A 25,402-nucleotide genomic window follows, 5' to 3' on the forward strand; every position below is an offset into this window, starting at 1 on the left:
GATATTGGCATGCACGTCCAACTATTGGGACAGTGTTATTAGGGAGGCAGTTGAGATTAAATTAGCGAGCAACCTCGTTAACAGGGACGGAGGTTTCTGTTTAAACTCTGTTTGGAATCCGGCTCTCTCCCTTGTCAAAAAACAGAGGAACAGAGTCAGTGCTACCTCACTTGCGAATTCATAGTCTCACTATCGATAGTTCTGACTTTGGTCATCTTTGGTGGCACTAGTGTTCAGTGTGTGTGTGTTATCTTTCCTGCTTCTGTCCGAGAACCGAGGTTTTAAATTTGCATGTACGCCGCCTGTCTGTTGCAGTTTGCCTTGAAAATGGCGGGGTGTTCTCCCGCCGAAATATCGGCGGTCGCTGAAAGTGTTACCTGGCTGAATTCCCGGAAGTTATTTGAAAGTTGTATACGCCTTTCCTCTTTTGAGTGATTTTAATTGTTTCTCTATCCCTCTGTCGTCTATTTCGATATCTCCCATTTTGTCATCTGTGCGACAATCTAGGGAGGGAACTACAGTGCAGTCTTCCTCTGTGAAACAGCTTTGGAAAAAGACATTTAGTATTTCGGCCTTTAGTCTGTCATCCTCTGTTTCAGTACCATTTTGGTCACGGAGGGTCTGGACACCGGTCAATGATTTCATGGAAAAATATTTGCAGCTGCATACGGAACCATAATTGTACCTAGGCATGCACCTCTTCGTCAGAAGCAAATCAACATGCCATTTTTCAGGGCTACAAAATATGAAAACCACACTGGATGAGATTGGGACTATATGAAGGACATGCAAGGGATTTCCAGCGCAACTTCTGCGGTGTTCCGGGAACAGCCTTGGCAACGTGTATTTGGACCTGATGGGATACCAGTTCGATTTTACACAGAGTACGCGAAGGAACTTGCCCCCCTTCTTGCAGCGGTGTACCGTAGGTCTCTAGAACGGCGTAGCGTTCCAAAGGACTGGAAAAGGGCACAGGTCATCCCCGTTTTCAAGAAGGTACGTCGAACAGATATGCAGAACCATAGACCTATATCTCTAACGTCGATCAGTTGTAGAACATATTATGTTTGAGTACAATGACTTTTCTGGAGGCTAGAAATTTACTCTGTAGGAATCAGTATGGGTTTCAAAAAAGACGATCGTGTGAAACCCAATTCACGCTATTCACCCACGAGACTCAGAGGGCCATAGACACGGGTTCCCAGGTAGATGCCGTGTGTTTTGACTTCCTCAACGCATTCTATACAGTTTCCCACAGTTGTTTAATGAACAAAGTAAGAGCATATGGACTATCAGACCAATTGTGTGATTGGATTGAAGAGTTCAGAGATAACAGAATGCAGCATGTCATTCTCAATGTAGAGGAGTCTTCCGAAGTAAGAGTGATTTCAGGTGTGCCGCAGGGGAGTGTCGTAGGACCGTTGCTATTCACAATATACATAAATGACCTTATGGATAACATCGGAACTTCACTGAGGCTTTTTGCGGTTGATACTGTAGTATATCGAGAGGTTGTAACAATGGAAAATTGTACTGAAATGCGGGAGGATCTGCAGCGAATTGATGCATGGTGCAGGGAATGGCAATTGAATCTCAATGTAGACAAGTGTAATGTGCTGCGAATACAAAGAAAGAAGGATCCTTTATCATTTAGCTAAAATATAGCAGGTCAGCAACTGGAAGCAGTTAATTCCTTAAATTATCTGGGAGTAGGCATTATGAGTGATTTAAAATGGAATGATTATATAAACTTGATCGTCGGTAAAGCAGATGCCAGACTGAGATTCATTGGAAGAGTCCTAAGGAAATGCAATCCGAAAACAAAGGAAGTATGTTACACTACACTTGTTTGCCCACTGCTTGAATATTGCTCACCAGTGTGGGATCCGTACCAGATAGGGTTGATAGAAGAGATAGAGAAGATATAAAGGAGAGCAGCACGCTTCGTTACAGGATCATTTAGTAATCGCGAAAGCGATACGGAGATAATAGATAAACTCCAGTGAAAGAGTTTGCAGGAGAGACGCTCAGTAGCTCGGTACGGGCTTTTGTTGAAGTTTCGAGAACATACCTTCACCGAGGAGTCAAGCAGTATATTGCTCCCTCCTATGTATATCTCGCGAAGAGAGATTAGAGCCCACACAGAGGCATACCGACCATCTATCTTTTTACGAACAATACGAGACTGCAATAGAAGGGAGAACCCATCTAGGTACTCAAAGTACCCTCCGCCACACACCGTCAGGTGGCTTGCAGAGTATGGATGTAGGTAGGTAGGTAGGTAGGTGGATCGGTGGTGGTAAGTTCCTATGGTACCGAACTACTTAGGTCATCGGCCCCCAGACTTACACACCACTTAATCTAACTTAAACTAACTTATGCTAAGGACAACACACACACACACACACCCATGCCCCTAGGGAGGACTCGAACCTCCGACAGGGCTTAACACGCGAACCGTGGCAAGGCGCCTTTGACCGCACAGTTATCCCGAGCGGCATCATTGACAATCTTGCCTCACAGTGGGATGAATTGACATATATGGTGATTACATTTGAAGTAATAAACAGTTTTTTTTTTCAGCTGTCTCGTTTTCATTTGATTGTCCCTTATAGATGCAGATGCAGACACGAGCCGTTCAGAGGAGGATGTTCTCAACCCCGCCCTCGCCCATGCACGAAATGTGCCTCTGTGGACTGTAGACCCATCACGTCATGACTGCTGAGCAGGGCAGGACAAAACTCGCTACAGCTGCCGCCTGATATCCTGTAAGCTGTGGCAGTTCACGAGGGAAACCTGTGACAAAAGAGACTCCTAAAACGCCTCCGCCGTGAAATAAAGGAAGCGGTGGAGGCAAGTAGTAACAGAGACTGATTCAACGTAACCGCATGTCTACAACTTGAAGATCAGTCAACACAGAGCACAACAGAGGGTTTCCCGAGACGAAATCGGAGAATTCCACCACTCTATGTTGACCAAAGTGTCGTCTGCGAGCCTAGAGAAAAATTGAACATCCTTAAAGACACACTTGCCGCCAAATTACGACACGTAGGAGTTTCTGTGAATGACAATAAAATCGCCACGATAGCTTAATGACTGTGACTATGTCTTACAGTCTGTTGCAAGGGTGACAAGATTCAGCCCGTGTCACCTGAAGAGCTACCAGCTTCACCCCATCAGCGCAAAACCAAGAAAGTGGCAGGATCGGACGGCATTGCCAACATTTTCCTAAAGCAGCTAACACCTATCGCCGTTTTACAGCCTGCAGATGTCTTCTTTGAAATCCTCTGGTCTGGTTGTTATCCTGCAGCGCGCAAATGCCGAGATGCCAGCCATATCCGAGACTGGAAATGACCTTCAATTGGCAAATAGCTGCAGACCAGCACACTCGACGACCGTTGAAAGAATCTATCTCTGTCATATTATATGCCATATCGAAGCAGAGGCCTAAAACCCAGACAGCAGTTCTGATTTCAACGCAGTCACTAGAAGGAACAGCAGATTCTGCCACTGGTGGAGGACGTTTTCGATGCCATGGGTCGCCACGAATACTTTGGAGCCGTCTTCCTGAAATGTCTCCACAGCCTTCCACAGCATGTAGCGTGACGGACTCCTATACTAGCTTGTCGCCCCAGTGCCCCATGTCTCTGCTCCAAAACTACCTGGCAGACTGTACGTTCCGCGTGAGGCCGCAAAACGACACACCCACTGAATGTCATACCGTGGAGGGTTACCACAGGGATCAAGTGCGAGGTGATCCTGTACATTCTGTACGCTGCCGACTTACCAAGAACTGATCAGGTACATATTGGGCTGTATGGAGATGGCACCACGATGTGAGCAGCCAAAATGGGCCCACTCATTTTCTAGAGCCATCTACAGGGCTCCTGTAAAGACCTCGTTGCCTGGGGCGTCCAGTGGCTGCTCAGTATCAACACGGCCAAAACCTAGTCCGTCATCATCAGCTTTCAATGAATTCCAGCGGCGCTTCAGCAAATCAGAGTTCTCGGCAGCGTAGTGCGCTGGGAAGGTACAGCAAGCTACCTTGTGGCGAAGCAGGACAAGCGTCTAACGTAGTGACAACATATCCCTTACATCAGGAAAAAGGCTCATAGAAGAACCACCACCTTGTAACTTGTGTAAATCCAAACTCGACATTGCGTCCACACCTCGCCGTAATACTGTACAAGGCACTGTTCCCTCCGGTACTTGAGTATGCTGCGATGGTTTTGGGCAGCACCGCTGAAAAGCATGTCATGAGACTTCGAACCTTATAAAAACGAGCGATAATGATTGCGCTGGTGGCCGGCTCCTTAGTCTGGAACCACGCCTCGGGCATGGATGTGTGTGATGTCCTTAGGTTAGTTAGGTTTAAGTAGTTCTAAGATCTAGGGGACTGATGACCTCAGATGTTAAGTCCCATAGTGCTCAGAGCCATTTGAACCATTCTTTTCGATAATGATAGCGCTACTTCTGTATCACGGTCTCACTTCTGAGATCGGGCACAAAACTGAGGACGTTCAACATCTTCATGAACGCATCGGCGAAACTGCTGTATCTTTGTACAGAAAAGCGCAGTTCCCGCAAAACTCGAAGATCCAGGAGCTCGGGCAAAATATACACTTCGAACGTCTACGAAATGGCCACGCCTGCCTTTTAGCAACTCCGATTAGCAGCAGAAGACTCGAGGGAAATAGGAATGAGAAGCAAAACAGGAAATAAGGGCAACAACAATCTGAAGAATAGCCTCAATGTTTAACCTCCATAAAACATCACGGAACTCTCAATGGAGATCCGACATTGACGGCATAGAAAGATCCTGCATGTGATAGAAATAACTTGCCCTGCTATTGATTTGCACGTGAAGCTGTACTGATCACTATAAATGGCTGTGTGAGCTGGTTCTCAGGTAAAAGAAAAGCTCGAGCATAGTACCGCACCTAGTAAAACACTACCTTGTCCGGAAGCAACTCAGGTCGATAACAGCATTTTCTTACTATTCAGTTTACTCAGGCTTTTTCATCGAATCTGTTTCATCCTGTGTCTTTTTCTCTCTTCAGGGTGTGACAAAACAACACGATATTACGAGTACATGCATATGAGATGTATGAACTTTTTCTTAATATGGAGATTTTCTGTATGGTCACTGAAAACTTGCAGACATATTTATGTTTTCACTCTTTGTAGCCCTGTTCTATAAGTTGTCTAGTTTGTAAAGAATTGTTTCTTTTGTAAGTGATGAGAACATGTAATATACCGTCCGCAACTCGTGGTCTAGTGGCTAGCGTCGCTGCCTTTGGATCAGGGGGCCCCGTTTTCGATTCCCGGCCGGGACGGGGATTTTCTCTGTCCGGGAGCTAGGTGTTTGTGTTGTCATCATCTCATCATCATTCCGGCAGTGCCGACACTGGAAATGGAAAGATTTGGAACTTGTACCGGCGCAGATGACTACAATGTTGAGCGCCCCATAAACCACCACCACCACCACCACCATCATGATGTAATACACCGTCATTGTTTCACGTGTGGCGAATGGGTTAACTGTTGATGGGTAAGTATTTCATCTATAGTCAGAAACGTAAGAAACATATCGGTGCAGAGATTCTGAGGCTTAACTTCATCTGTATTCAGTAACAGTTATATAGTCTCCCAAATTGATAGTACATTTCAGTTTTTTGTGGGTTACCTTCTCGTAATGGAAGATAGGCGAAAAGTTACTATATTTTGCTCACAGCAGATTATAAGTTTGGCCTCAAGTCCAGTGCTTGGTATTCTATACGTAGATGAAGTTGTTGCCTTTTGAACCGGCGTTCGGATTTTTTTTTTTTAAGTTAAGCTAAATTAACACCAAATATAGTACAAAATGTTAATAATTTGTTGGTCATATTTTTGTCAAAAGTGAAATTATTTCTTACTTATTGTAAGTACAACAAGGTCATACATAGAAAAATTTGGTAAATAGATAAATACATGTTTCATTCAGTAGGAAGAGTCATAGCAGTTCAGTACCTGTTGTCAGCGCCACGAGAATGAAAGAAACAATGGCGCCAATCAGTAATGCCAGGCAGTGCGTAAATCGTCTGCCGAGATGGTTTCCAACGAAGTGTGCCAGCATGCAAGCAACCATCATCAACACGCCCTGGCCAATGTATGCAACGAAAGGATTCTCTCCAAAACTTTTATTGTGGAAAAGTAGAGTGAAAAGGACAAGAGAACCCGCTGACCTGTGTGGAAAAATAATCTTCATGTAATATCTTAAGAAATTGAGGTAGTTATATTTTAACTCTCTTTATTAAACTGATGAATCTGTACTTGATTAGTTTTCAAACAATTTCGATTATACAGTACGTCCTAATGTGATAGACTATTTTACTGTGACGTGTGTTTCACCACAAAAATCTTCAATTATCGGATGTGTTGCTGTTCTTTTGGTCGTTCCCTGTTGAAAACTGATGGATGCATTGCTGGTACGTCATGAAATATTCGTACTAAAACAGCGTTATGCTATAAGAGGACGAAATAGATTACCCGCTAGACAGGAAATATGTTGACTTGTATCCAACTTTTTAATTCAGAAAAACTCCCAGTTTTTTCTCTTGCTTTTGTAATAGTCTTAGTCAAGTTTTCAGTTTGTACAGCTCTTCACGCAAGTGTATCCTATGGAATTTTCTTTATCTGTGCATAAATGTAGCAACCTTCATCTACATCTAGTTGCTTTCTGTAGTCAAGGCTCGAGAAGGGTTTCTTTACAACTTTTAGGCTCCACTCCTGTCTCCATAACCACGTCGAGTATTTCCTGGAGCACCAAGATTTGTCCTATCAACTGATCCACCGATCCCTTCCTTTACCAAGCTTATGCCATAAATTCCTTTTCAACACGATTCTGTTGACTACTTCCTCATCAGGAAGCCTGCAGACCAGAGACTCTCTAGCCTACCACAAGGTGTGCAATAGGAACAACTGCGTCCATGTCCTGTCTCCCTTACAAAAAGAGTATTCCAATAAAATATAATTTATATTTCCGATGGTAGATACAGACTGTACGCAAGCTTACGAATCGTTTGATACACACTGCCGTAGAAGAAATTAGAAGTCACTTATGGTCCAGGGTGCAAAAAGCTACAACTCTTGCTCTGCTTGTTTGTTTCTACTTTCTAGGGAAGGCAAACCGGAGCGCTCGTTACGTGCAGAACGTTCATAGACCCGTTCTTTTGCCGTTCTTGCAACAGGAAGGTGATGTATTGTTCCAACTGGATAATGCTCACCTACACACTGCCCTTGAAACTCAACGTGCTCTGCAAGACTGCAGAGACTTCCCCGACCAGCACTATCTCCGGACTCGTCTCCAGTCAAGCACGTATGTAATATGATGGAACCAGAAGTGACTCGTGCAACTCGTTAGCCAACAACTCTTACAGAATTTCGTGAACGGGTCGAGTAGGCGTGGCATAATCTGCGTTGTCGGCCATGGACGCCTCGCCATATACTAAGATGGATGTTTCAGCATGTCAGTACCTGGTACCTCTCTCTGAACCGCTTGTGCTATTAATCTCTAAATTTAATCATTTCATGCACTCCATATGCACTGTTCCAGCAATTATTCTTGAGTGAATTTGGAAGCTCTAAAAGAGGGTATAATTTTTTTCCATCAATGTGCGTCATGGGTCGCACCGAATAACATTCCAAAGTGAGATGCAGTGCCCCCTGTAACAAAACAGACGAGAGAAGCCCTCTCACTCTTAGTCGTTTGCAGTTCTTGGTTGCAGTCGTATCGTGATCTTCAATAGCGGAAGTGTCGATGCCATTTATATGTCATTGTGGATGCTTACTGTTGTTAGTAGCAGCTATGGAAATTACAGCTCTACTTAGTGCTGTTTCGCATTCACTGTAATGCAATCGCAATTATTTTGGATCATAATTAGTAGAAATGCAATGGTTTGCATCTTATTGGGCTAGCTACATTCCCGTAATAGTACTTTTTACTGCCCCTCTTTGGACTACAGTCTACTCAATTCTCGTGGCTATCCATCATTTTGAGGAATATCTCCGTGTATTCTCCCTCTAATCAAGGGCTGGACGAAGTATCAAAACGCTCGTTTATGTTACAATTATTTGTTCCTTTTGTCTCGCCTTGCAGCAAGACCCTTCGGGATAGGATGATCAACAGCGTGTGTGTGCAAGACGAAATGAAGATGTAACGGGCTACCTACATGTGATTTATTGGAAGAATATACGTAAGTTTTTATCACATCTGTTGGGATTGTGATCTTCATGTAATTTATTGGAAGAATATAGGCAAGTTTTTATCACATCTGTTGGGATTGTGATCTACAGAATTCCTCTGTTGCTTCCTCGAACTATTGCATTTAGCACTCTGGAACTCCTGCTACACAAGATGGGGTCCAACTCTGGCTACGGTCGAGACAGAAGTAATTTAGCATGGAAAGCTACTAAATGTACCTGTTAATTGGGAATAGAGGATAGGCAGTTTTTCATCAATTCTACTAACAGTATCGCCACGTTCTTTTAACAGAACACAGCAGTATCTACAACCCGATCTGCACATCTAATCTTCAGCTTTTTTCTGTGGTACTACATTCCCTAAGCTTCTATTCTCTTCTTATTCTTTTCTTATCTGCACAGTTTAGAGTACACAATTACCTGAGACAAATTAACATGATTATTACTATCAGAAAACTTAAATTTATTTTAGATGTTGAAATACTTCATTTTTCCAGGAACACTCTTCTAGCTATTGCCAATCTATATTTTACATATATCCTTTCTGCTTTGGCCATTGTTAGCTTCCTGCCCAGGTACTAAAACTATATTAATTTTAGTGCCTCTTTCCCTGAATTGACTACCTGAGTATAGGATGATTAATCCGACTACATTGCCCTTCATTTACTTTTATTTTGTTTCCACAATACTGTTTTCAAGTTTCTTTCAAATGGTTCAAATGGCTCTGAGCACTATGGGACTCAACTGCTGAGGTCATTAGTCCCCTAGAACTTAGAACTAATTAAACCTAACTAACCTAAGGACATCACAAACATCCATGCCCGAGGCAGGATTCGAACCTGCGACTGTAGCGGTCTCGCGGTTCCAGACTGCAGCGCCAGAACCGCGCGGCCACTTCGGCCGGCCCAACTTTCTTTCGTTTATATAGTCTTTCTATATATTTTTTTCCCCACATTCCAGTGTACAGGCTTTCTTTAGTACCAGACTGCCGTGAGAGTTCTTAATAATTGTTCTTTACTGCATACTTTTTTAATTTCTCTATTTTAGTCAGTCGCTAAATAATGCTCCATTTCAATCTCAACAGCTTCCAGTTATTTCAGCTTTCCTCTTTTCACTCCTTTCCGCCATTCTGCATTCTCCTAATGTTTCCTTCTCCTGCTTTACCTGCTATCGAACTCCTGTTCCTCATCACAATTAAATTTTCGTTTCTGTTAATGAACTAAATAATTTACATCGTCTCATCACCCATTATTACAGTCTCTTCAGTCATTTGCAGAGCTTTCAATCAGCCGTGGAATTAGGACATATATATACTTACACTTCTGTAGTTGGTCTTGGCTTCATGTCTACTTTACATTTGATAAGATGATCGCCACACTTTTATTAGTAGTTCGCCCACACTCTTTTTTTAATTCTTTATTAGACCTGCTACTGTGATTCTGTGTTAATCTTGCTACTACCTGGACCCAAACAAACAGACAGCCGGTACTCAACAATGAAGCATAGCGAATGTCCTCTGTTATATCCTGTCTGTAGAGTCCATCACAGCTTATATAACATGGCATATTTATACAGACAAACCACTATAAAGATTAGTTTCCAACCTGATCATGCACGGTCATGAACTTCCGAAATTGAATTTCGTACATGATGACGTTAAAAGTGATTCACAAGACATATTCGGTATCCATCTCTCTATTATGAGCAGTTCTGTCTACATCAGGTTCGTCAGTGATGAGGTGTGCAACAGAATCGTGCACGCAAACGCAAACAGTCTTAAATTCAAACACTGGGGCAGTCTCTATCGATCAAGAAAGGCTCAGCTTCTGTGTGATGTGAGTCATCTAAATCCCACTCAAAATGCCTCTGGACGATGTCACCGTGGCTTCCCAATCTTATAGCAAAGAGGTCAGCCACATGACTGAAAAATGGACCACTTTCACAGTACACCAGTTCCTCAACACATTACGAAAGATTAAAACTGAATTGACGAAACAAGTGGCAGGCTACTCCGAAAATAGCAGCTCTAGAGCGATTATTACGTACGACAGACAGCCGTATACTTGCTCTGGATGTGGCCAAGAAGGACACAACACTTCAGCGTTTCTACACTGGTGACTTGCTCAGATCCCAATAGATGAGAGATGAGTTTGTGACCATCTATTATCACGATTCTCCACCTCCCCCCCCCCCCCACAATTACGCACAGTTTACAATCTGATGTTGGCCATACTCGTCAGGTAGACGCTGCTGACAGGGAGGACATGGTGGAGTCCGAAGTACTGGATCCATCCACTATGACGGCACCTCTTTCAGAAGATAATTAACAGTCGATCTTGCAGGAGGTTATGGAAGAGATGACGGGCACTGACGCAAGGGTGGTGCCGACCACAGCCTTTCTTCCCAATAACAGACCAGTCGAAGAAATCCACCTCCATTCGGATGGTGAAACACACGACCACAAACAGCATTCCCTGCAAAGACGCAAGAAATTCTGACGTACTGTGTCAGATGACTGCCTGTTACAAACGTCTGAAACGGATTGCGGACAGTCTGACAGCAGTGACGGTGATACAAAGGCCGCATTAGTACCACACGATGTAGATCGCACTGGCGACAGCTTCAGTCCTCCCAACACCTCTGTAAGGTGGAATCTCATGGAGATACCTGCAGCAGATTACCAGCCAGCAGTGACGGCGGAGTCTGCACCGACAGCCATAGCTGAGATAACCCATCGACAGTCAGCGGTACCTCATGGCGACCGAGCAGATGGTTGTGCAGAAGACTCATCGTATGTCGTGCTGGACACCACTCTAGGGGTTTCACCCCACCAGTGTTGATCCCTTCCCACTGTTGGTGACTGTGATGAGACATCCAGATGTAAGGAGACCACACCACGTTTGGTGATGCTGATGGCCAACACAATGTCACTATACTTCTACGAGAAGGACGATATGCACGATCTCGCCAGGGCTCAAGAAATAGCGCACATAGCGTTGGGCATAAGGCTCATCAACATATACACGCCTTCTGGCACGGACGGACATCGCGAACGTTCACATGTATTTGCAGAGGAAGTCGCGCAGCTCTTTCAAGGCTGACATGACCATTTAATGTTCTCAGGTGACTTCAGCTCCACCTGGCATCAAACAACCAGCTCCCATGACACAGTCTGTGCCCGGAATGCAAGACATTAATCTGGGATTTGTAAGCGGTGAACACTTGAGAACGTATTAACGACCACCGAATTCACTTCACACACTCCACGAGTCACTCTTCCAGTCGTACTGACCGGATGTATGTTTTTCAAGTACTGTGTCTACTAAGAAACAGGATATGGATCTGTGGCCTGCTGCCTTCTCAGTCCACTCGGCTTACATATGTACTGTCATCCTTCATTGACAACGAGTGTGAAGAAAGGATAGTCTGTTGAAGTTAAACATCGCTCACCAAGCTTACCCAGAATGCCGCTAAGCCATTGGGGTACCTGATGTTAATGTGACATCCGCCGCCAAGCATATCCTACGACGATCTGCTGGTGATTGGACTACTCCCAGCCAGCCTTGCGACGAACATTAATAAACTATGGTCGATACCACGCAGCTTGGCGCAGACGTACACTTGAAATCCATACCACCAGCAACTGTGGTGCGCTGGATTCGAAACAAAACCAGCCGACGACCCATCCTCAGTTACGACGAAAAATAAAAAGGAGAGTACATATCGCAGCACAGTGCAATAAATAACATGCCGACCCGTGAAGACAAGTGGTAAGACCACGAAGAGGATGAACAAGAAGAGGAAGAAAGAAGAATGTAGTAACTACCCAACCACAAATTCGGCTCATCTTGCCAGTGCAGTTCACTAATATCTTCTATATTTAACTACAACATGTCCATTTCTCTTTTCAAGTTCGTTACCCTGTCTACCCAAGTGACAAATTTGCCAGTCCACAGTCCGAACCGCGGATCGCCAGATTTTTATTTTCATTTATTTATTTATTTTCTGATGGGAGCAGTCTCCTGAGTACTGCTACATAAGATCCTAGTAGGGGACTGCTTTTACTCCGGAGCATTTCATCCAGAAGGATGCCATCGTCAATCAATATATTAGTGTTGTATCATTAAATATAACGACTTTGTTGCTCCCTCTATTTGTTTGAGGTAGTTGGTTGTGTGTTTTCAGGTTTTCTTCAGTTAGTTTGGTGGTTTCATTAACAGGGAGCCAACTGCATATGCTTTCTAGATGAAAGGATTGCAGTCTTGTACACAGGGTTTTACTTTATTATGTCTTCTATTACCTGGCTGGTATTTCTTACTGTCCTACCACATTCAAATTTGTAGTATTGGGGTGAGCTGTGAATGCATTTGTTTTGCTAGCAGACATCCATGAGACAAATATTCCCAGTAGTGAATTTCAGAGCATCTCCACGTACCTACTAGGACCTTAATGCCCAAATAAATATTGGAAGCAGGACACTATATAAAATAATGAAAAAATTACATAGAAAAAAATGCATACTCTTTAACATCCTTCACTCTCTCACACTCCTGCTTCATGTCATTTCACCACTCCTGCTTCATGTCATTTCACCTCTTGCTATTCTCCATTTTCCTCCAACTCACTTTCTATCCTAGGACTTTCTCACTATTCACTCATCTTGCCTCCTTCATCCACTCACTACCCATCTCCCTCACCTTCCCAGAAATTAGATTTTCACCTCTGTCACTACTCCTTCATTTGTCTTACACATTAACTAAATACTTGGGAACGATTAAATGAAAAACAACGCAAATGACATTCTTCAGAAAGAAAATAACAGTTTTAAGTCACAGAGAAACTGGTGTTAAAGTTAGTAACACTACGCAAATCACATAATACATATTTCAATACAAGAATACAAATAAACAGTAGTAATGCTACATAGTAGTGTGTTTAACATCAGAAACGCATAGTTCTGCAAAGCAGTGTAGGATTAGACCACAATCAACAGTGACAGACCAGAGTACAACGTGAAAACTTGCAAGCAGATGGAGTTTCCTAATGTGAGCGAAAAGCCAGGCATGAAATGCCATAAGTAAGTCAGCACCTTTTGCAAAGAACTGTTTTTTGATCTAAAAATCAAAATGTAAATATTTTTCATTATAAGCCACTGATGATGTTTTATTTCAATATGATGTAATGTGTTTGCTGGCAAAAACATGTATCCTCTAGTAGTTACAAAATTAGAATTAAAACACCTTCAATAACTGTAAAGCAACTATGGACATGTGGACAAACAAATGAAGAATTTAATGATGTCTTGTCAGGCATTCACTATCAGACTAAATCATTAGTTGATGAAGATTCATCTTTATCCATTTAAAATCATTTAAACCATCAGATTTAACAACCATTGCAAATGTAATAGTCTTATGCCAAAGTAGATAAATGTAAAGATCAAAACAGCTCGAAAGGAAATAACAGCAGATCACAGAGAAAGGTTTAACACCCGACAACCCAAGATGTCAAGGTTTAAAACACATCGCTGACCCACCAACAAATGAACAACAAATAGAAGATCACGTTATAAAATCTGATTATATTCTCACCACAGTAGAAGAAAATGACCACAGTAATGCAAATATAGGACTGACCAGAGAATTAATAAAAAAATTAATTAAAAACGCAACAACACAGTTGAAAAAGATGCAAATAATTCCGAAACCATTGAGATGGATCAAAAATCTATAGAAAACCCTGCAAGCAGAAAACATTATAATAACAAAATCGAACAAAGATGGTACTGTTGTGCTCATGGAAACAAAAGCATACATCGAAAAAATGGCTGGCTCTGAACACTATGGGACTTAACATCTGTGGTCATCAGTCCCCTAGAACTTGGAACTACTCAAACCTAACTAACCTAAGGACATCACACACATCCATACCCGAGGCAGGATTCGAACCTGCGACCGTAGCAGTCGCACGGTTCCGGACTGAGCGCCTAGAACCGCGAGACCACCGCGTCCGGCATACATCGAAAAAAAGAGGAGTTAATCACCAGAAATAATATTTAACAATCGAAATCAAACCCAATAAACAGATATAAACACATCAAAAATGCACTCAGAAACATGGAGCATACATTTTGAAACAAGAAGAAACAGAGATTTCTTCAAGAAAATCTTCAGGTACATGACGTGAGATGCCAGCCCAACAGTAAATTTCAGAACAGGTCCCACATACCTGATAGCAAAACAAATGGAATCACAGCTCACCCAATACTACTAACTTGAAAATATGATAATAAGAAGTACCAGTTAGTTAATAAAACACATAACAAATATAAAAACCCCATACACAGCAAAAATGCTGTCCTTTTATGTAAAAATCATTTACAGTTGCATCACTATTAATGGAACTATCATACCAATTGATGAAGACCAGGAAACACACTACCAGCTACGTAATAAACAGAAAGATGAAACAAAATTGTTGCAGTTAACAATAAAAAATTGTGTTGTAGTTTATCATGAGTATAAGATGGAGGTTTACCCAAGGGTTCACCTATTTCAAGAGCACTAGCCAATATCTTCATGAATCATATCGAAAAACTGATATCTGTAGATGGAACAATAAAGAAAATCTAGATCATGTACTGGTACTGGTACATGGATGATATAATATGCATGCCAGATAAACCCTAAAACAAAATATAAGACTTACATAAAAACATTGTATATATAAGTAAATAAAGTTTACAACAGAAGAAGATTTACAAAACAAACAAATATTCCAATACATAAGTATAAGAAAATACAATCACACCAAATCTTTGACAAATATAAAGAACCTACAACAGACATAATAATAAATGCAGGCTTAAATCACCCACAGTATCACAAACAAGCTGCAATCAGATTCTTGTCAAACAGACCCAATAAGATTCCACTAAAACACTTGTAATTAGCAAAATGTGATGTACATGTACAAGGGTTACACATATCAAAAAGACAGCGCCCAAAAATGGATACAGAGAAACATTAGTAGGTAAACTTAACCGAATAATAAACAAAACTACACTGCATCAACACATACAAGCAGTACTATCACAATAAAATTGCATACAGTAACCTACCACTACAAATTCACACACAAGATAGACAACATATTAAAACAAGGGCCTAAGAATTCCACTCGAACAATTAATTCAATACAAAAGTACATCACTAAACTAAAATCAAAACCAGACAGATACTAAGTATGTGGTATATGCCACCTTAGTTGCAGAATCTGTGGAAAAATTTGCATCAATATAACTGGCAGGTCATTTGACACAGGATATGAAGAGCAAATTAGTGCATATAGAACAAATCATTCAATATTTGTGGGCTCTTCAAACAGGAACACCATAGACAAAGCGCTATAGAAAAAGACATAAATATCACAAATACCGCCAGCTCCTCAAAGAAAACCTCCATATGCACAAAGGACTAGCACACAATAAGCAGTTACTCAATGACCAAATAAATATTGGAAGATGGAAACTGTATAAAGTAACTGGAAAATGACATAGGTAAAAAATACTTCCCCTTTCTCATCCATCACACTCTCCAAACCTCCTTCACCCCCTCCTCATTTCATTTCACTTTTTCCGCCTCACCCTTTCTCTCCAACTCACTCTTCATCCCGCTATTCCTCTGGTTAGCACTTTCTCTTCGCTCATCTTTGCCTCCTGTCTCCAACCGCCCCGCCCTCCCGCCCCGCAAACACAACACTAGCTAGCACTTAGATTTTCAGCACCATCACCACTTTATTACCGTTACACATTAAATAAATAAATAATAACACAATTTAATGGGTCAACAAATAAGTGACAAGAAAAGAATACTTTCAAAGCACAGAGGAACTAGTAGTAAAGGTGGTGACCCTGCACAAAACACACAATACATATTTGGCCAGAAGGATACAAATAAACATTTATCGCACTACACTGTGTTCTGTTTAATACAAAAAGTGCATAGTTTGTTGTACAAAGCAGTATGGGATTTGAACAGAATCAACAGTGACAAACTAAGGTATAACCCAAGATCTTACAAGCAGATGTCGTTTCCTGATGTGAGCGAAAAACCAAGCATGAAATGCCATAAGTGAAAGTCAGCATCTTCTGCAACGGACTGTTTTTCGATCTAGAAAGCAATTCAAACTACAAATGCATCTCGTTACAGGCCGCTGATGATGCTATATTTCAATATGACGTAACACATGTGGTAACTGAAAACGTATCGTCTTGAAGTAGCAAAGACGGAATTAAAATACCCACAATAATTGTGAAGCAACTACGGACAATGTGGGCACGTAAATGAAGAATTTAATGATACCTTGTTAAACGTTCCCTACCGGCCTAAACTGTCCATGAAGATTCATCTTAATCTGTTTGTAAAAGTAAAGATCCTACGTCGAAGTACATAAATGTGAAGATCAAAAACTGGTCGAAAGCAGATAACAGCATATCTTGGAAAAAGTATAGAACACAACGTTGACCCACCAGTAAATGAAAAACAAATAGATGACCACACTTTAAAATCTGCAGATATTCTCACCACAGTAATGGGACTAACTAGTAACATGAATAAATGTGAAACAAAGCAAGTGACATTCTGTAGAAAGTAAAGAATGGTTTTAGAACACAAGGAAACTAGTGGTAAAGTTGGTAATACTACACAAATCACACAATACATATTTAGCAACAAGGATGCAAATAAACATCAGTAGTGCATTACGGTATTGTGTTTAGCATCAGGACTGCATATTTCTGTAAAGCAGTGTGGAATCAGACGGGGTACAACATTGACAAACGAAGGCATAGCCCAAAAACTTGGAAGCTGACTGCGTTTCGTGATGTGAGCGAAGAACGGGGCATGAAATACTGTTAGTAAAAATCGGAATCTTTTGTAACGAACTATTTCTCTATTGTTAATATCTTTCTTTACAGACCACGGATGATGATTTATTTAAATAAAACGAATCGCGTTTGTTGACAGAATAAGCATGTTCTTGTGGTTGCAATGGCCGTGTTAAAATACCCTCAATAACCGTAAAGCAACAAAGACAAATTGAGTTCTGCAATAAATTGAAGATGGTAATAGAGAATGCTCTGTTCAAGGATCAGAAGAGGAGGTATACTTGGAAAGAAACGAGACACATGGGAAGGTTCCAGTTGGATTACATCATGCTCAGACAGAGATTCCGGAATGAGTTATTAGTTGGGAAAGCATTCTCAGGTGCAGATACAGACTCAGACTACAATTTATAATGATGAAGAGTAGATTGCAGTTTAAGAGAATCGACCGAAAGAACCAGTGTGGTAGGTAGCGGGATATTGAGGTACTGAGGAGTGACAAGATAGTCTGAAGTTCACTAAGGATGTGAATAATGCGACAGGGAGCAACAGAATAGGCATCTGATTTGAAGAGGAGTGGTCATCTCTAAAAAGAGCAATCCCAGATGTTGGATAGACGAACTTAGGTACAAAGAAGGTAGCTGCGAGGAACCCTTGGATGACAGATGAAATACTTCAATTGACTGACAAAAGAAAGAAGTACAGAAATGTTCAGGGAAAATATAAGATTGACTTGGGAATATAGAAATCGCTTAGGAATGAAACAAACAGCAAGTGCTTCGGACCCAAGGCGAAATAGTTGCAGGAAAGATGTGTAGAAATCGAAAAAGAAATGAATATCAGGAGGACTGATTCAGCATTTAGAGAAAAGTCAAAACAATCTTCGGTGAAATTAAAAGCATAGGTGGCAGTATGAAGAGTAGAATGGGAATTCCACAAACTACAAGAGTGAGCAACGGAAAGAGCACATTGAAAGCCTCAATGAGTATGCAGTCTTGTCTGAGGACGTGTTTGAGGAATAAATTGTAGTCAATAGGGATGACTAGCAGATCCAGCATGAGGATCAGATTTTAAAAGAGCTCTAAAGAATATGTGGTCAAATTAGGCAGAAGGGATAAGTAACATTCCATCGGAATATCTCAAATCAGCCGCGCGGATTGCGAGGCTCCCCCCTCCGGAGGTTCGGGTCCTCCCACAGGCATGTGTGTGTGTGTGTTGTTCTTAGCGTAAATTAGTTTCATTAGTGTGTAAGCCTAGGGACCGATGACCTCATCAGTTTGGTTCCTTGGGAATTCACACACATTTGAACACATCTTTCTAAAATCAGTAGAAGAAGTGGCAACCAGACAACTATTCAAGTTGTTATGTAGAATCTATGAGACTGGCGATGTACAATCAGACTTTCGGAAAAATATCGTCCACACAATTCCGAAGACAACAAGGTGGGATAAGTGCGAAAACTATCGCACAATCGACATAACAACTGCTAAGAAGAATAATATACAGAAGAATGGAAAAAAATTATAAATAGTTAAATGACGATCGGTTTGGCTTTAGGAAAGATATCGGCACCAGACAGGCAGTCCTCACGTTGCACGTGATAATGGAAGCAATAATGAAGAAAAATCAAGACATGCTCCTAGCATTCGTTGACTTAGAAAAAGTATTCAGCAGTACAAAATGGAGTAAGCCATAGGGAAAGATGGGTAATATACAGTATCCGCAAGAACCAAGAAGGAACAGTAAGACAAAGAACGAAGTGGTCCAGTTTAAAAGGGTGTAAGAGAGAGTTGAGGTCTTTCACTCATATTTTTCAGCCTCCATGGTCAGAGAGGAACTGCAGAGGGTAAAAGCTGTAGGGGAAGTAAGAGGAGGTAATACATATAACAACCAATGAGGAAGCAGGCTGATTGAGGACACAGGGTGCTTCTCTCAGATGAAGAGGTTACTGAAGAACAGGAATTCATGGTGGGCCGTACCTAAAAAGTCACAAGATTGATGATTCAAAAATATCATTTGTGGCTTTACGTCCTACGCCGGAACTTGGGCTCACGATTGGATTTGAAACAAAATCTTTGGCTCGAAAATAATTACTTGTGAGCCAACCACGAACTGGGCAAAATAGATCCTTCTTTCAATTAAAGTTTATAAAGTTTATTTGGAGTGCTTTTGGACTGCAGCATAATATGAATGTAAGTAGGTGGAGTCAACATAATTGATTTACCTAGACGACAGCTCAGAGCCGGCCACCGTCTGCCAACATGCACGCGCGGGCGACGTGCGGGCTGCGTGCGGGCCGTTTCTCGACTTTCAGGTCGGTCAGTCTCGGAAGTACTCGGTACAGTGCGTCATTTCACGAGGTAATGCGATGCAGCACTGTTTCTTTCAGAGCACGGTGTGGTATTTTTCGAAATGCCAGGACTGTGTATTCCTCGCTATATGATTGTGGTGTAAAGGAAGTATGAAGGAAAAGTGGTTGCTGCAACGACACATACACTCAAAAAGAGGCAGTCTAGCAACGTGTTGTTGCGAGCATTTAAATATGATTGAGAATTACAGTACCTTTTCGAACAGAAGGATGAAAATTCTCAGAGTCTATTATACAGTCACATAATCGCCAGGCACCGCAAATAAGCTAGAGAATGCCAGTACACCATAATGCACAAGGCATTTAAACATTTGTGTATCGTGTATTTATATCAGGGACCTAGAAACGATGGAGAGGCTTCGTCCCGCCGTAGCCCTCATTGGTTCACAACCCAACAACAGGCCACAGCAGTTCACCACCCCACCGCCGCCCCACACCGAACCCAGTTTGTTGGTATGTTTGTAGAGGTTGTGGCACCAGATTTTTACGAATAAGTCATGTAATTTCCGTAAAAAGCGGGTTGCTGATTTGTGGGCCTGATGGCGACCCAGATGGGTTACACTGGATTCACGTCAGGCGAGTTTGGTGGCCAAGATATCAACGTGAGTTCACTATCATGTTTCTCAAAACACTGTAGCACTGTTCTGGCTTTGAGACACGGACCATTATCTTGCTCAAAGATGACGTCATCCTCGGGGAAGACATTAAGCGTGAAGTGACGTAGGTGGCCAGCAGCTGTCAGCTTGTCTTCAGTTATTACCATAGGTCCCATGTGAGCACAGCAGAATGTGTCCCACAGCATAAAACTCCTCCCAGCAGCCTGCGTCTCATGGCGGGATGCACGTTTCAAACAGCCGTTCCCATGGGGGATGGCAATGTGGAGACGACCATCGACCTGGTGTGTCAAAAATGCGATTCAGCCGATGGGACGACAGTTTTCCATTGATCCAGGATCCTCCTGACATTCCTTAGGCCACTCCAGTCATAATTGACGATGTCGTTGAGCCAACACGTGAACAAATAGTGCCCCATATTCCACAATGTATGGTGAACGGTGTGCTCTGAAACCACTGTGCGTGCACCAGCATTGTGCTCTTTCGGCAGAGATGCCACAATATCGCCACCTATCCTGCTTTACAGAGCAGGCTAGCTTCCGAATCCCACGAAAGGGTCGTGGACGTCCATCCATTTATCGCCAGGTGGTTGCTTCGCTGTCATTCTACCACTTTTTATGGATACTCACTACAGTAGCACGTGAACATTCGACCAGTTACGCCGTTTTCGAAATACTCTTTCACAGACTCGGAGTAATAATATTATCATCTTTGTCAAAGTCGCGTATGTCAGTACATTTCCCAATTTGCGGCCTGTATCGTCGCTAGAATGATTTCACATCCATCTTTTATCCACTTACATACTTTCTATATCGTGTCACATTCCAACAACGCAACCAGGCGACATCCCACCTCACGGTGGGCAGTAGTCATAATGTTTTGGGTTAACAGTGCATGTTCGTGAAGTCACAACAGTTTACATGTGACAGAAGAACTGTCACATCTGGTGACAATGAAAGACACAACGAGAAGTATCGATTAGCTGAAAACGACTGAAGAGGTAGTTGAACCAGTTGGCCTGAACTGGTCTCAGTTACCACCGGTGGAGCGCCTGCAATGGGATGGGCACAAAATAGGCTTGTAGCATTGCTGCAAAACACAGTATAAAGACCAACAAACGATTCGTACAGAATTCATTGTTTCGTACATCAAGAAGCACTTTGTGCTAAATTCACAGGGATGTAGCACGTCATGAAACTGGTGGCCCGAATAGAAAATTATCTAAAGTCACATAGGTCTTTATATTGGCAGTTATAACGGTTCTTAAAGGAACTGCGGTAACAAACTGGAGATATTATTTGCTACTGCGAAATACGCAGAATCTGCTGTTCCTTCTAGTGACTGCGTTGAAATCAGAACTGCTGTCTGGGTTTTAGGCCTCTGCTTCGATATGGCATATAATATGACAGAGATAGATTCTTTCAACGGTCGTCGAGTGTGCTGGTCTGCAGCTATTTGCCAGTTGAAGGTCATTTCCAGTCTCGGATATGGCTGGCATCTCGGCATTTGCGCGCTGCAGGATAACAACCAGACCAGAGGATTTCAAAGAAGACATTTGCAGGCTGTGAAACGGCGATAGGTGTTAGCTGCTTTAGGACAATGTTGGCAATGCCGGCCGATCCTGCCACTTTCTTGGTTTTGCGCTGATGGGGTGAAGCTGGTAGCTCTTCAGGTGACACGGGCTGAATCTTGTCACCCTTGCAACAGACTGTAAGACATAGTCACAGCCATTAAGCTATCGTGGCGATTTTATTGTCATTCACAGAAACTCCTACATGTCGTAATTTGGCGGCAAGTGTGTCTTTAAGGATGTTCAATTTTTCTCTAGGCTCGCAGACGACACTTTGGTCAACATAGAGTGGTGGAATTCTCCGATTTCGTCTCGGGAAACCCTCTGTTGTGCTCTATGTTGACTGATCTTCAAGTTGTAGACATGCGGTTACGTTGAATCAGTCTCTGTTACTACTTGCCTCCACCGCTTCCTTTATTTCACGGCGGAGGCGTTTTAGGAGTCTCTTTTGTCACAGGTTTCCCTCGTGAACTGCCACAGCTTACAGGATATCAGGTGGCAGCTGTAGCGAGTTTTGTCCTGCCCTGCTCAGCAGTCATGACGTGATGGGTCTACAGTCCACAGAGGCGCATTTTGTGCATGGGCGAGGGCGGGGTTGAGAACACCCTCCTCTGAACGGCTCGTGTCTGCATCTGCATCTATAAGGGACAATCAAATGAAAACGAGACAGCTGAAGAAAAAAAAAACTGTTTATTACTTCAAATGTAATCACCATATATGTCAATTCATCCCACTGTGAGGCAACATTGTCAATGATGCCGCACGGGATAACTGTGCGGTCAAAGGCACCTTGCCACGGTTCGCGTGTTAAGCCCTCTCGGAGGTTCGAGTCCTCCCTAGGGACATGGGTGTGTGTGTGTTGTCCTTAGCGTAAGTTAGTTTAAGTTAGATTAAGTGGTGTGTAAGTCTGGGGGCCGATGACCTAAGTAGTTTGGGACCATAGGAACTTACCACCACTGATCCACCTACCTACCTACCTACATCCATACTCCGCATGCCTGGAAAGATTTTTCGAGTTAGGACCCGCTATTGTTCAATTTATGAAGGGAAAAGAAAGGCAGAAAGCAACATTAGAAGATTCTGAATGGATTGCAGACCTCGCATCTTCAGTTAACTTGATTGCACACTTCAACGACCTCAGTAAGACGTTGTAACGTAAGAAGCAATTAATATCTGATTTAAAACGAGAAAGGTGGATGCATTTAAAATCAAAATCACATTGTGGCAGGAACAAGTTCTGATAAAGTTGCAAACCGAGCCTTATTTTAATTTATTATATTTGTTGATGTATGTTCTTTTAACACTAGAGAGTAACAGTATAATCGCGCTCTTTTTGATAGACAGCTTAAGTTTTTCGAAATTTATGATAATAGCATAACATGAAACCAAGCCGCATGCAAGCCAGTCACTTTCCGGTCGTAACTGCTCTGCCTTCTAAGCGATGCGTATGCATCTCCACCACTGTTGCCACTCGGACAGTAGAGCAGACGAGAGAGAGAGAGAGAGAGAGAGAGAGGGAGAGAGAGAGAGAAGCCAACGTGTCAAAGCACCGCAAACGTGCCGAATTCCTGGCCACACCTGAGTGTAGCTTAATATTTCGAATGAAATTATTTATTTTGACTATTAACTGTTGAAACAGCATTGTAAACTGGCAGGCAGTGCACACAACGCTTCATTAATATCTCATTAAATAACGGAGAAGTTCGTTGCCTACACTTATAACTCATCTTAGCACAGATACGTAGCGAAAACTTAAAGAGTTCACAATACAAAATGCTTCACAAAAACGTTAATGTCCCACACTGACTTCTCTCGCAAAGTTATCTCGACTAAGTGGCTGTATACTGTCCACAAACAACAAATAGTAACAACAACTATTCTGTACTGTCCTTACACAAAGTCTTTGCTAACCATCCCCCAAAATGAACTGTTCTCTCCATTCACTCCCTGGATGGCGTGTCTTCTCTCATCCCCAAACAACAGTCATCTAACCAAATGGCTCTGAGCACTATGGGACTTAACTTCTGAGGTCATCGGTCCCCTAGAACTTAGAACTACTTAAACCTAACAAACCTAAGGACATCACACACATCCATGCCTGAGGCAGGATTCGAATCTGCGACCATAGCGGTCAGTCATCTAACCCTTCCATCTAACATGTACTCCCCCCCCCTAAACAGCTGTCGAGCCTGTTGTTGGCTGCTGCTTTTTATTACTTCCCTTCCAGTCATGTAGACGATATAATATACTATTTTCGAGACTATTCGTTGATTTACATTAATGAAGTCTTTTATGAAGTATGCTAACACACGACAGTTTGATGTTGTACAACTTATAAATATTCAGTTACTTCTTATATAATGTTACAACTGAACAACATCGCTAAGTTAGTCTTTTCATATCTAGTAAATTAAATGACAAAAAACTATAGACGTAACTTACTACTAAAATACAATGCATGGTGCAACTGTACTTACTTTTGGTTCATTGAAGACATAAAAAAATTGGTATCTTGTACAGACTGCTGGCTCTCTAACAGGCTACAAATTTACGCAATAATTTTGCTCAGGGACTACTTCTTTGATTGTGGCACCATAGGCAATCATTAACCCGGCTCCAGGGAGGTAGGGTCCCTTTCCCTATTCCTCCAGTGGGCTAATTCCTGTTTGGTGCGTCCACATCGCGGGGGTGGGCATCCTACACTTCAGTTGGCCGGAGTACTAGGATGGCTGAGTTCAGGCAGGGACCCAATCCTGTGGGATATAATACGGAACCCAAGCCTAGGGTTATGGGTGAAGACCTTAATGGCAGCGACAGTGAAGAAGGAAGACTTCGGAACAGCGTAGCTGGCAGATGAGGCAACCCTCCTTTCTGGGGATTAAATGAGAAGGGAACCACTGCCTTGTGGTGGAGGAGAAACTCCGAAGGCTAAGGGAGACAACCCCAACAGAAAATCCTTTCTTGCATTAGGCCTAGCAAGCCAGCAGCGAAGTCTTCATATATTGCTTTCAAAACACAGATGAACCTCAGAACGAACCACTCAGGATTTGACCCCACTGCTTCTTCAAGTACTGGTGCGAATGATGGGAGACCTGATGATATTCATCAGTACAAGAAGATGGAACCAAATGGACGAAAAAATAACCTAAATATTGGCACCCTTAATATATTAACCCTCATTGGAAAAATAGAAGAAATTACAGATGCACTAACAGAGAGAAAGTTAGATATATTGGGATTGAGTGAAACAAAGTGGAAGGGAAATGGTGAGAAGAATTTGAGAGGAGGAAGAAAACTGTACTAGAGTGGGAATAACAGGTTTGTTGAAAGTGTGAGATATATATCAGACAGGATCATAATCTTAAATCTGAGATTCCAAAAAGAAACACTAAAAGTAATCCAGATTAATGCAACTCAAGTGGGATGTAGCAAAGAAGAGAAGATGAACTTTGAAAATGAGTTAGAAAACAATATAGAGAGTGCTAATATAGTGATGGGAGATTTTAATGCACAGGTACGCAAAGACAGAAAGGGATTAGAGCAAGTGTTGGGATGTTTTGGATATGGAGGCAGAAATGAAGAAGAGGAAAGACTCCTGGATTTGTGCCAGAGGAATGGAATGAAAATAGCAAACAGCTGGTTCATGAAGAGAGAAAGCCATGTTATCACCAGATACAGTTGGGATGGAAAAACCAAGAGTGTAATTGATTATATTCTAGTAGATA

At 42.2% G+C, this 25,402-nt stretch overlaps 1 protein-coding gene across 4 annotated transcripts in view; it reads right to left on the bottom strand.

Moving 5' to 3' along the window:
- LOC126175432 (solute carrier family 22 member 7-like) overlaps positions 1 to 25,402 on the bottom strand; it is a 216,183-nt gene that overhangs the window by 136,713 nt on the left and 54,068 nt on the right. For all 4 annotated transcript variants that reach the window (XM_049922231.1, XM_049922232.1, XM_049922230.1 and 1 more), the window contains exon 7: positions 6,010 to 6,224. In XM_049922231.1, coding sequence (XP_049778188.1) covers positions 6,010 to 6,224 — 215 coding nt within the window. The remainder of the gene's footprint in view (positions 1 to 6,009; positions 6,225 to 25,402) is intronic.

This window comes from Schistocerca cancellata, chromosome 3, assembly GCF_023864275.1.
Source record: "Schistocerca cancellata isolate TAMUIC-IGC-003103 chromosome 3, iqSchCanc2.1, whole genome shotgun sequence".
Lineage (NCBI taxonomy): Eukaryota > Metazoa > Arthropoda > Insecta > Orthoptera > Acrididae > Schistocerca > Schistocerca cancellata.